Source organism: Podarcis muralis, chromosome 2, assembly GCF_964188315.1.
Source record: "Podarcis muralis chromosome 2, rPodMur119.hap1.1, whole genome shotgun sequence".
Classification (NCBI taxonomy): Eukaryota; Metazoa; Chordata; class Lepidosauria; order Squamata; family Lacertidae; genus Podarcis; species Podarcis muralis.
This window is the reverse complement of record NC_135656.1, coordinates 115,764,714-115,777,042: the sequence shown is the minus strand read 5'-3', so window position 1 is coordinate 115,777,042 and position 12,329 is coordinate 115,764,714. Positions and strand designations below refer to the sequence as shown.

General features: G+C 45.2%; 1 protein-coding gene across 1 annotated transcript; it reads left to right on the top strand.

Moving 5' to 3' along the window:
• Positions 1–5,563: 5,563 nt before the first annotated feature.
• LOC114592287 (zinc finger protein RFP-like) lies at positions 5,564–12,008 on the top strand. The gene is made up of 7 exons (XM_028720350.2): positions 5,564–6,058; positions 6,842–6,937; positions 7,386–7,616; positions 8,761–8,783; positions 9,230–9,351; positions 10,191–10,220; positions 11,247–12,008. The coding sequence occupies exons 1-7, from the start codon at positions 5,627–5,629 to the stop codon at positions 11,762–11,764; spliced, it is 1,452 nt and encodes a 483-aa protein (XP_028576183.2). The 5' UTR covers positions 5,564–5,626; the 3' UTR covers positions 11,765–12,008.
• The last annotated feature ends 321 nt before the right edge of the window (positions 12,009–12,329 follow it).

The following is a 12,329-nucleotide window of genomic DNA, read 5'->3' as shown; positions in this document are numbered from 1 at the left end:
GGAAGAGGTAGACTTCACTGTGGGAGTAGGGCCATGGCGGGAGAGTGCTAGAGTCCTGTCTAGTCAAGTTGTGCGGGATCAGTTCCAATCTGTTACCTCTGAGGATGTGGACAGGCTGCTTGGACAAGTGAAACCAACCACCTGTCTCCTTGATCCTTGCCCATCCTGGCTTATAAAAGCTAGCCGGGAAGAGCTGGGTGATGGGCTTCGCGGGATGGTGAATGCTTCTCTCTGTGAAGGAACTTTCCCAGACCCACTGAAAGAGGCTGTTAACCACTTCTAAAAAAAAATCTTTAGATGCGGCCAATATGGACAACTATCACCCAGTCTCAAATCTTCCATTCTTGGGCAAGGTGATTGAGTGCATGGCTGCTGAACAACTCAAGACATGACTGGAAGAAGCGGACCATTTGGATCCCTTCCAGTCAGGATTCAGGCCTCATCATGGGACTGAAACTGCCTTGGTCGCACTGGTCAATGAACTCCGGCGGGCTAGGGACAAAGGTGAGAGCTGTTTTTTAGTTCTGCTGGATCTCTCAGCGGCTTTTGACACCATCGAGCATAACATCCTTCTGGACCGTCTTGAGGGGCTGGGAGCTGGGGGCACTGTTATGCGGTGGTTCCGCTCCTTCCTCCTGGGCCGTGTTCAGAAAGTGGTGGGGGGGATGAGTGTTCAGACCCCTGGGCTCTCACTTGTGGGGTGCCTCAGCGTTCTGTCCTCTCCCCCATGCTTTTCTATATGCAGCCATTGGGAGAGATCATCAGGGGGGTTGGGCTGGGTGTTCATCAGTATGTGGATGATACCCAGCTCTACCTTACTTTCAAATCAGAACCAGTGAAGGCGGTGAAGGTCCTGTGTGAGTGTCTGGAGGCGGTTGGAGGATGGATGTCGGCTAAAAGATTGATGTTGAATCCTGACAAGACAGAAGTACTGTTTTGGGGGACAGGAGGTGGGCAGGTGTGGAGGACTCCCTGGTCCTGAATGGGGTAACTGTGCCTCTGAAGGACCAGGTGCGCAGCCTGGGAGTCATTCTGGACTCACAGCTGTCCATGGAGGCACAGGTCAATTCTGTGTCCAGGGCAGCTGTTTATCAGCTCCATCTGGTACGCAGGCTGAGACCCTACCTGCCCGCAGACTTTCTCGCCAGAGTGGTGCATGGTCTAGTTATCTCTCGCTTGGACAACTGCAATGTGCTCTATGTGGGGCTATCTTTGAAGGTGACCCAGAAACTACAACTAATCCAGAATGCGGCAGCTAGACTGGTGACTGGGAGTGGCTGCCGAGACCACATAACACCAGTGTTGAAAGACCTACACTGGCAGGACTTCCTGTTTCCGGCTGTGGGAAATGGCTGCCTCCCATATGATCAGATCCCAGCCGTGCCGGTAATTCAGGGCTGATATGCGGGTAATTAGTCCTGGCAGACTCCCCAGGATTGGGGAGGACTGTCTCGTAGACCCGCAGATTGTCCGAGAATGTCAGCTTGCATCAAGGTGCAGGCAGCAGGACACGAGGTCACAGAGCACGATACAGCTAGCACTCTCCAATGCCATTCTCATAGCCAGGAATATCTGCAGAATTGTACAGTCTCTGGTGTTCAGGCTCAGACTTCAAAGAGATTCTCATCATGGTGTGTGGATTACGGAGGTGTTTGGTATGTTTCCCCCCCTCTTCTTAACATCTGCAATTGACTTTCTATGCCAAGCCTCATTAAGAACCTAATTTTTTTATTAAAAAAAAAAGAGTATAGTTGGACTTCTATTTATAAGTGGGTATTCAATTGCACAGCTTTACTTAAGACTTGAAGGACTTGATAAAGACAGAAGAAATAAGATGGCGCTTGTCAATACGACGTAGCACAGGAAAATGTGAATTCCTCCCTTCTTTGAGGAAAGCAGGAACTATTTGCTGAGTGAATGCAATGATTTGAGATAACATTTCGGACAGCATACAGTGCAGCTGTTTACAAAAGTTTTTTCATTATAAACGAGAGAGAAGGCTAAATGGATGTCTAGCAGCCCCCCTCTAGGGCCCAGAAGGTGGACTGTGTGGTCTCCAGGAAGGTTGATCGATCACCAAATGACTGATATCTGTGGAATACAGTTGATTTACACTGCAATATTGCAAACAGCTTGCTCAACAATTTTTAACAATAACTCAATAATGTGGAAGGTACTGTGGTATTAAATCTCAAAAGGAAGGTTTGGACAACAGCCCGGAGTGGAAGAATTAATGATATGGGATTCGCTGTGCCATTAAACTTCAGATAACAGACTTGGATAACAGCCCAGATTGGAACGGAGTCAGAAGAAGCTGCGTTAGCAAAAAGACAGTTGGAAAAACACATATATACAAATAAAGATGTACTCAACGGCTGAAAGGCTATATGATGTCTGACATGATCGAGAATCGTAGAGCCAGATACGGAGAATTTTTTCCCCCCCCAAATTTTTTATTGTGTTTCTTTCCATAATTTTGTACATTCCATACAACACAAATAAAGTAGATACAAGAAACAATTTTTTCCCTTTTTTCTTTAACAAAAAAACAACAACAAAAAAAGCAAAAAAAATAAATCCTTGTTTGGACTTCCCCACACCTTCCGGATCTGCATTCTTAAAATTAACAATGTCAGCAATTTGTTACCTTATTTCATACCTTATTGTAGCTTTCAGTTGTTATGTGTCCAAATTCAATGTATTGTATCTCAATTTTAATGCGTTTAAAATAAACATAACATGTTCGATTCAGATTATCTCCTTTTCTCTTTTATCACTTGTTTTACCATTTACTTAATCATATTTGCTAAAGCATAACATTTCCTAATCATGCCCTATCTTAGGATTCATACAGCTTGTAGTATTTTTGCAAATAGTCTTTAAATTTTTTCCAGTCCGCCTCGATTGTTTCTTCATCCAAATCTCGGATTCTGCCGGTCAATTCAGCTATTTCCATATAGTCCATCAGCTGCGTCTGCCATTCCTCCAGCGTGGGCAAATCTTGTGTCTTCCAACTCTTTGCGATGAGTATTCTTGCTGCTGTGCTGGCATACATAAACAAAGTTCTATCCTTCTTTGGCATTTTCTGGTCCACCATACCCAGCAGGAAGGCCTCTGGTTTCTTGGGGAAGGTATACCTAAATACCTTTTTCAATTCATTGTAAATCATTTCCCAGAAGGCCTTCACTTTTGGGCAGGTCCACCAGAGATGGAAAAATGTCCCTTCTGCCTCCTTACATTTCCAGCATTTGTTGTCAGACAGGTGAAATATCTTGGCTAACTTGACTGGGGTCATGTACCACCGGTATATCATTTTCATAATGTTTTCCTTCAAGGCACTACATGCCGTGAATTTCATTCCGGTGTTCCATAACCTTTCCCAGTCTTCAAACATAATGTTGTGTCCAACATCCTGTGCCCATTTTATCATGGCAGATTTAACTATCTCATCCTGTGTGTTCCACATAAGCAGCAAGTTATACATTCTCGATAAAGTCTTGATCTTTGGTTCTAACAATTCTGTCTCTAGTTTCGATTTTTCCACCTGGAATCCAACTTTTTTATCCATTTTAAAAACCTCTTGAATTTGAGCATAGTGTAACCAATCTCGCACCTTATTTTTTAGTTTATCCTGGCTCTGCAACTTCCAATTGTCTCCAGTTTTTTCAATTAATTCCCAATATTTCGGCCAGTAGGCCTCCATATTGGGTCTTTTTCGAGCCTTGGCCTCCATCGGTGATAACCACCTCGGTGTTTTGCTCTCTAATAAGTCTTTGTATTTCATCCAAACTGCAAAGATTGCTTTTCTGACAATGTGGTTTTTAAACAGTTTATGAACTTTAACCTTGTCATACCATAGCAGATACGGAGAATTTTAAAGCGTTAAAATCCAGTTATTACAAGCAGTTTACAGTCATACCTCGAGTTGAATGTGCTTCGGGTTGAGCTCGTTTGAGCTGTGCTCCGTGGCAACCCAGAAGTAACGGAGCGCGTTACTTCCAGGTTTCGCCGCTCACGCATGCACAGATGCTCAAAATGACATCACATGCATGCGCGGAAGCGGTGAAACACGACCCGCGCACGTGCAGACACACTGTCGTGTCTTGCGTTCCATTCGGGATGCGAACGGGACTCCGGAATGGATCCCGTTCGCATCCCGGGGTACCACTGTACATTCCTTTACATGATATAAGGCAGGTACTACAATATTCTTAATACACAGCTATTTCAGAAACATTTCGCAAGCATTAATTAAGAAGATATAGCATTATAAACAAAATTAAAAAGACACTTTTGCATTACTTTTCGAAACCTCACAGTATCGTAGATGATAAAAATAAAAATTATTGTTTTCCTTACCTGCACTAATGATAGTCATTGTTTGGATGGGGGGCTTTTATCCATTTCCGCAGTCACACAATCAATCAATCAATCAATCAATCATAAAACGAAAAACAAGCCACAGTCACAAAAATGAAGCAACACAAAGAAAAATGCGAAAAAATAGCAAAAGCACCAAATATCACCTCAGAACACTGCAATCAGAAACGGAAGGCTTTAATTACGATGGGGGGGGGGGACAACTTAAATTAGCTGCGCAAGGGTCAAAACGGGAGGAAAAAAGCCTTAATTACGATGGGGGGAACTTAAATTAGCTGCACAAGGGTGAAATGGAAACTCAGGAGCACATTTGGCTTCTGAGGCAAAGTTCGAAAACCGGAACACCTACTTCCAGGTTTGCAGTGTTCGAGTTCTGAGTTGTTTGGGAACTAAGCTATTCGAAAATCAAGGAACCACTTTATAACCATCCAAAGTCTCCGTGAATTTTATCTAATCCTCTGTTAAAGCCCTCCAGGTTTTTCGGCCATTGCAAGGAACCACACTTTATTAGGAATATAGGGAAACTTCACACTATGTAGTAATATGGATTAATAATAATAGCCAAGTCATAACAGGCATTCATATCTAGAGAAGGAGCTCCATAACTGGGGGGCCACCATGCAGATGGTAGCTTCTGAAAGGCCAGCCCATTGCTCCATTGAGGTCAGTACTGCCTCCACTGAATGGCAGCAGCTCTGCAGGGCCTTCAGTCAGGGGGCCTTCCCAACCATACCTGGAGATTCCTGACCAGGGATGATGGGAGTTGTAGTCTGAAGCAAACAGAGGGCACCAGGTTGGCAATGCTGAAAGCGTCCTTTTCAATCTGAAGATCCAACATGCTAAAAACGGATTAAGTTAAAATTAGCAAGCAGACTTTTAGGAGTTTTCATCACGGAATCAAGTCCCGCTTGCTAAACCAGAACTCCCGTCCATTTAGGGCAGCAGCAAAATTTATCCAATTCAAAAATGACAAGGAAGCCTACCAATGAAAATGTTATAGTGTGAATACTACAACTTACTAGGTATGTGTGTGTGTTTGTGTGTAATCAAAAGCATGGGAAGCAATCAAGAAGCATTCGCTGCTCCTTGAGAAAACATTTCACAGCTGCAAAGACCTGGGGACATTTAAAGAAAAAGAAAAAAAAAAAGTTCACGTGATCACTGAGTCATTTCCAGGAAAGGAAGCTCCCGGGGGCTGAAAACGGAGAAAGTGAAACTTAACTCGGGTCTTTGGCGTGAGGGAGCCATGGCTGCTGCTGGGCAGCAGAATCTGGTCCAGAATCTTTCTGATGTAGCCACTTGCTCCATCTGCCTAGAATATTTTAAGGATCCAGTGATCATCCCAGAGTGTGGGCACAACTTCTGCCGGTCCTGTTTGGTCCAGTGCTGGGGGGAATCGGAGGCAGAGGTTTCCTGCCCTCAGTGCAGAGAAACAGTCCAGCAAAATAATCTCATCCCCAACCGGCAACTGGCAAACTTCTTACAATTAATGAAGAATCTCAGCCTTCAAGGAAGGAAAGAAGAAGAAAGAAAAGGAGGAGTCTGCGAGGAGCACCAGGAGCCCCTCAAGCTCTTCTGCAAAGTCCATGAAGCCCCCATCTGTGTGGTGTGTGACAGATCCAGGATACATGAAAATCACAAGGTGATTCCTCTGAAGGAGGCTTTGGAGGAATACAAGGTAAGAGATCCCTGGATCTTGAGGGGGAGAAAAAGCTTTGGATTCTTCTTTTTAATTCTCAGATCCAAATTAGGCATAGCATTAATTAGTCATTGTTTATTAAGTTAGAAGCAGCCAAGGGGAAGCCTGAGGGCTCCTGGCATGGCTGGGAGGAGGGAGTTGAAGTCTTTCTCTCTGCTGGGGTGACAAAGGGATCTTTCCTTGGTATAATTACAGCAACTTCAAAGATTTGAACTGGGACCATGGTGGGGAGAGAAAGGGTTAATCTCGTCCACATCCCCCAGCAAGGTTGCTTTGTACTTATTAAGAACACTACAAATGTAAATTGCACATACACAACTAAGTACATGTCTCATTTGGCTAGCAGGATGCCTCCTCAATGCTCTGCAAAGCAGAGAGCAGCAAGGGATCAGCTGGGGGGGAGGGGGGGCTGGGGGCCAGGAATTGACCAGATGGTGCAGGATCCCCCCCCCCAAGTATCTGTTGGAAGCAGATTTAGGAGGGGGGTGGAAGCACCTACTGGTGGGGAGCATGCTTATTCTGGGGGTGGTGTGGGGCCTGTGCAATGAGGTTTCAGCGGGGGGGGGGGGCCTGAGGATCTCCTCCCATCCCAAATGTCAAAGGGAAAAGAAGTTAGTTGGTCCAGAAAAGGTTGAAAACCTATGGACTTTTATTTCCTTCAGTATACTACTTCGCAAGGCCACTGGGTGCAAGAAGCCAGTATAATATCGATCAAGTCTCTTTCTGTCTCAATCAAACCTGAGTTTTTCATTTTCTCTTTAGGGAGAGATCTGTAGCCACCTGGAAATTCTGAGGAAAGAAAGAGGGGAAATTTTGGCCTATCAAGCAGCCCTGGACAAGGAAAGCAAAGACCTCCTTGTAAGTGTCTTTATTGTTACTAGACAGGGAACAAGCATTTGAAAAATCAAGTCAGGACTGAGGAGGGATGAGGAAATTTGCCCATTTCAGCTTCTCTGCATTTCTCATTTTTCCATTTTGTCTGCTTATTCATTTATTATTCTGAAAACGAATCAGATGTTAGGGTAGCTACCTCCTTGTATAAATATTTTAATACGTACTTTACCCTACATCCGTGGCTAGAAAAAATGCTCCTTCCTTTAGGCTGTAGCCCTCTGCAAAACAGAAGTCAATAGAAATAGCAATGGAGAGGGCCTCCCCTCAAAATATAGGTTTACTTCTTTAGCCACTGGAGGTTTCATTTCTCCAAAAAATCAGAAGTGTCCTCCCTGTGGAATTCTCACAATTCTCTTCCTGATGTTTTGAAGGCTGAGCACCTTCCACACTCAGACCTCCTCTTTTCTTGCAGAAATTAACAGAAACGGAGAGGCTGAAGATTGTGGAGAAGTTCAGACAACTGCACCAGTTTCTGGAAGAACAGGAAAAATGTCTGCTGACTCACGTGGAAGAGGTGGAGAAGGAGATTGCAGGGAGAAGGGATGAGCAGCTGGCCAGACTCTCCAGGAAACTCTCCTCTCTTGAGAGGATCATCCAGGAGATGGAGGAGAAGAGTCAGCAGCCAGCGAGTGAACTCCTGCAGGTAAGATGGTGGCAGGAACAGCCCAAGGCTCCAGGAGAAGGCTGCCTCCAATCCTTCATGTGCCCCTTTCATGTATGTAAGGAGTGCAGGGGATCAGATGATGGAGCCTCTAGTCAGGTTTGTAATGGACAGGAAGACCCGAGAGACCTGGGATGCTTAACTCACCTGAATGCAGACTAGAGATTCGTCTGTGTTCTTGATGGAAAGGGAGGTGCTCTTCTGCTCTTTGCTGATGATCTGTCTCTGAATGCCTCCCAGTTTGGCAATCCTGCCTTCATGCCCTGTGCTGGGCTTCGTCTAGGATGCGTTCAGGGCTCCTTCCGACATGAGCCAGTCTCTTGACCAAGCTTCTCTTCCCGTTCCCTCCACAACTTCTGGGTTGATCCCCTTCCCCATGGATACAGATTGGCCCAAAATGGTGCTCAGTCACAGTGAGCAAAGAGCAAGACAGAGGGACTCATCCAGACTGCTGCTTGTCCCACCCCTTTCCTCCAGGAAAACCCACTGTTTACTGCTAAATTAGAGCAAACCTCAGCCAGGTTTTCTCTGGATTGACGTTTGCTTTGATGTTACACTAAGGAGCAGGTTTTTCCAGAGGGAAAGCGTCAGAGCAAAGGCAAAACCACTTGGACTCGTGTTTTTTATGCTGCAGGTGCTTTTTTAAATTTCCAGATGGAAAATAGAATTTGAAATTTGGAGACTTCTATGGAAGACAATTTGGGACAATGTCCTAGTTGGATTATCCTTTAGCCTTACTTATGTCTGAATTGCACAATGCAAACTGGATTAAATTAATAAATTATAATCTAAGACAAGAGATGGGGTATAATCTTCTCTTGAACCCAAAAACGTGAAATTTCCCTAAAATGCTGGTGGATTTTCAAAAGGATTAAAAAAATTAATTGCAAACTGATGTAGAAATGTGGAGAACTTGATATCGGCAAAATTCATAATTTCAGATTGGAACAATAAAAACTGAGAGAAACAAAAACTGGCTGATTCTGCCATCCTTACCCAAAAGCTTGCCATGTGCCAGGCAGACTGACATCTGAGGGCCAGAGTGTTCCTCCACTCCAGGGTCTGAGGGGGTCTTCCTAGTGTGACCTGTGATGTGCAGTGAATTCCCTTCTCTTTTCCCCTCTAGGATATGAGAAGTACCTTGGAGAGGTAAGTGGATCTGGCTCATTTCCATTAGTATCACTCCATGAGGCCGGGATGCAAGAACCTCAGACATGGCCCTCCAGGGGCTGCAGGGGGGAGACTGTAGGCCTCACTGCCTGCAGCATCTCACAGGTAAAAGCAGGGGACCCTATTTTGGACTCGTAGCACCCCAGTTCTCCCACCAAGGATCAAGGCCAGATCACTGCCTCCTCCCTCCCCACATCACTTCACAAAGGGATGGGGGCTCTTTTATTTCTCTTGCACTTTCTATTCACGGACTTTGTGGTAATTTCAATCATCTGAGGAGTCCATAGTGAGGAAGAATCTCCCCACTCAGTGCCTGCCTGTCCCTCTAGGCTTCCTCCAGCCGGCTTCCTCCTCTCAATTCCTTTCTTTTTCTTTACCAGAAATTGTGGATTTGAATGGGCTGATATTGTTTTTCTTTTCACCAGATATGAGAAAAGAGAGAACAGAGAAGGAGAGCCACTGGCTTTCCCTCCAGAACTGAGGAACAGGATCTTGGAATCCTGTGATGTAAATCACTTTGTGGAAGATGCAATGAAACAATGGAAAGGTAATGAAAAGTGGCTGCAGGGATTTCACACTGGGAATTCTATCAATCTCCTGATTCACATGGAACCTCACTTGTTTCCACACAATCTGGAGAGGTTGTTTGGGGCTTCTTCAGATTTGCTTAGATTTTCCCCTCGTGAAGTGTGTTAAAAAGGGCACCCGCAAGCACCCAGTCCCTCCTCCACCTCCTGCCCAGGCTGGCTGGTCTCCCAGCAGCAGAGCCAAGGTCAGAGTTTCAACCTCACCAGCCATTTCTCGTGCTTCAGCCATCCCAATCTCCTAAGAGTTTCCACACTTCTTATGAGATCAGCCCCATTCTAGGAGGGAAGACTTCCCATTGCACGAGACCCTTGGAATTACATGGTAAAGCTCTGCTGATTCTTCCTCTGCAATTTGGTTTGTCAGCATGCTTGGAAATACCGGTTTCAACAGCTTTTCCCCACCAGTTTAGTTGGGGCAGATGTTAACCTTCCTCCAGCCCTCCAGTACAGATCCTCATTTTATTTGTAGATTTTGAATGATTGTATTCTGCCATTTTCTAGTATGGATTAGCATTTCTGATTTTCCCATAGAATCATGGAATAGTAGTTTGAAAGGATCCCAAGGACCATCTAGTTTCTACTCCAACCCCCTGCAATGCAGGAATCACAGCTAAACATGCTAGTTGTTTTAATTCCTTAGGCCTACAGTTGTTGTCTTTGCAATTATTTGTTCTGTCATTTAATCTTTTGTGTGAAATAAGGAAGCAACAGATGCTATGTTATGGTGATGTTTTGTAAAAAGATTTTTTGGGGAGCTGTTGCGGTGTAGCCCATTAAGCCTGTCTTTTTGCTTCCTCAGATGTTCAGTCATTCAGAAATCTTCAGAAAGGTAAATTTCACATGGAGACCCCAATTCACAGGAGGGGGGACTAGTGTTTCATGGGGGTCAAGAGTCTCTTCGGTACAGCTTGACTCTGGCCCTGCTGTTTGTACCACAAAGGCAGAGAGGGTGGACTTGAAGGTGCAGAAGGCGGGGGGGGGGGGGAGAGAACCTGCCCAGAAGGGTCAGATAAAAGAGGGAAGAGTTTCATTCCTGCCTAGAGAGAGTTGGGTTGCTTTTCCATGTGACCTTTTTCAGGCTTGGTTGCCACATGTCCTCTTTTTCTCAGACAGGTCGTCTATTTTCATGATAAAAATTTCTCCCCGGCAGATCTTTAAAATTTGGCAAAATGTCTCAAGTTTTTTTGTTTGGTTTTTTGGTTTACAGTAACCCATGAATTTTTTTCTCATGCATTAGACTCACATCCCTGCTAAGCTAGTTTGCGATTTTCACTTGTGGGGACGAGGGCCCAGAACGTGACCCCCGCGAAAGTGAGGGGACGCCTGTATATGTTTTTATGTTGTATTTTTATGCTGTGAACCACCCTGTGACCTATGGGTGACAGGCAGTATGCAAATGTAATTGATGATGATGATGATGATGATGGAGGAGCCCTCCTCTCCCATCCCAACCCAAAGGCCAATTCCCACTGAGATGGTCAGAGGAAAGCAGCTTCTCTCCTCTCCTGCCTCCTCCAATTCTCTCTTTCCCCTTCACTAGGCACAGATAAGATGAGTTGGTTTTACTAGTTGTTTTTTTCTCTTAGAAAATGCCTGGGTTGAGAGGAGGGCAGGCACAATACACATTGCATATAAGAAAGTGGAGAAGACTGATTTAAAAACCAAAAAGTAAGATATTCTGATGAGAGTCTGCAAGGAGGAGTCTTAGTCATGCATGCGATGGAAAGAAATCCCATTGACCTGAAAGGGAATATGGTTTTTGGGGGGGTTTTCTTATTATTATTATCAGGATGTCTGTTTCTGTCTCTCAGCTGACTCTGCCTAATCTTCTCTTTCCCTCATTTCTCCTCAACAGCAAATGTCACTCTGGATCCAGACACAGCCCATCCCAGCCTCATCCTGTCTGAGAATCAGAAAAGCGTGAGATGGGGAGAGAAAGAGCAAGACCTGCCCAACAGTCCTGAGAGATTCAGCAGCTGGCCTTGTGTGTTGGGACGTGAGGGATTCACAGCAGGCAGACATTTCTGGGAAGTCAATGTGGGAAGTGAGGAAGAGTGGGCTTTGGGGGTCACTAGAAAGTCTGTGAGGAGAAAGGGCCTATTCTCCTTCAGTCCTGGGGGAGGGATCTGGGCTTTGGAGAATTGGGAAAGCGGGTACTGGGCCTTCACCTCCCCTGATTACTCTCCTCTGTCCCTGAGGGAGAAGCCCAGGAGGATCCGGGTGACTCTGGACTATGAAGGGGGACGTGTGTCTTTTTCTGACGCTGACTCAGGAGCCAAACTCTACACATTCTCAGCAGCCTCGTTCTCTGGAGAGACCCTCCTCCCTATCTTTTTTCTGTGGGGATACCAAACGTACCTCAGTATCTCCTGAGGAGACTAAATCTGCCTCTCAGGCCAAGCAGGAGTTTCTCTCCAGATCAAAATGACTGATATAAAAACATTTACCTGCCAAGAGCACTTTTGGCAGTTTTCCCACTCAAAATCAGCAGAAATAACAAAAAAAAGGGGGGGTTGTTGTTGCTTTGCATTTTCCTTCTTTTTCCAGAATTCCATCTGCAGTTTCTTCAAGAGATAGTCAACATTTAACAGTCCCAATAAACAATCTTTTCCTCAAACGGGCTCCCTCACCTTCAATCTTGTTCTCCTTTTGAGACGTCTGATTTGGCAGAGCACGAGACTCTTAATCCCAGGCTTGTGGGTTTGAGCCCCACATGGGGGAAATGTTTCCTGCACTGCAGGGGTTGGGACTAGATGACCCTCAGGGCTCCTCGCAACTCTGCAATTCTAGGAAACCTTCCTCTCCCCACAAGACCTTGTGAAAATGCCTACATTATTGGATCAATAGATGACGAAAAAAATGAACCCCTTCACCCACTTCAGTCAGGATAGCTGCTTGCTCTGGAGACCTCAGAAGGGAAGAAAATGAAAATGAAATT

Coding starts and splice junctions, on each gene's coding strand:
- LOC114592287 (XM_028720350.2), top strand. CDS start 5,627: ATGGCTGCTGCTGGGCAGCAGAATCTGGTCCAGAATCTTTCTGATGTA. Junction 6,938..7,385: donor AGGAAAGCAAAGACCTCCTT/GTAAGTGTCTTT, acceptor CTTTTCTTGCAG/AAATTAACAGAAACGGAGAG. Junction 8,784..9,229: donor ATGAGAAGTACCTTGGAGAG/GTAAGTGGATCT, acceptor TCTTTTCACCAG/ATATGAGAAAAGAGAGAACA.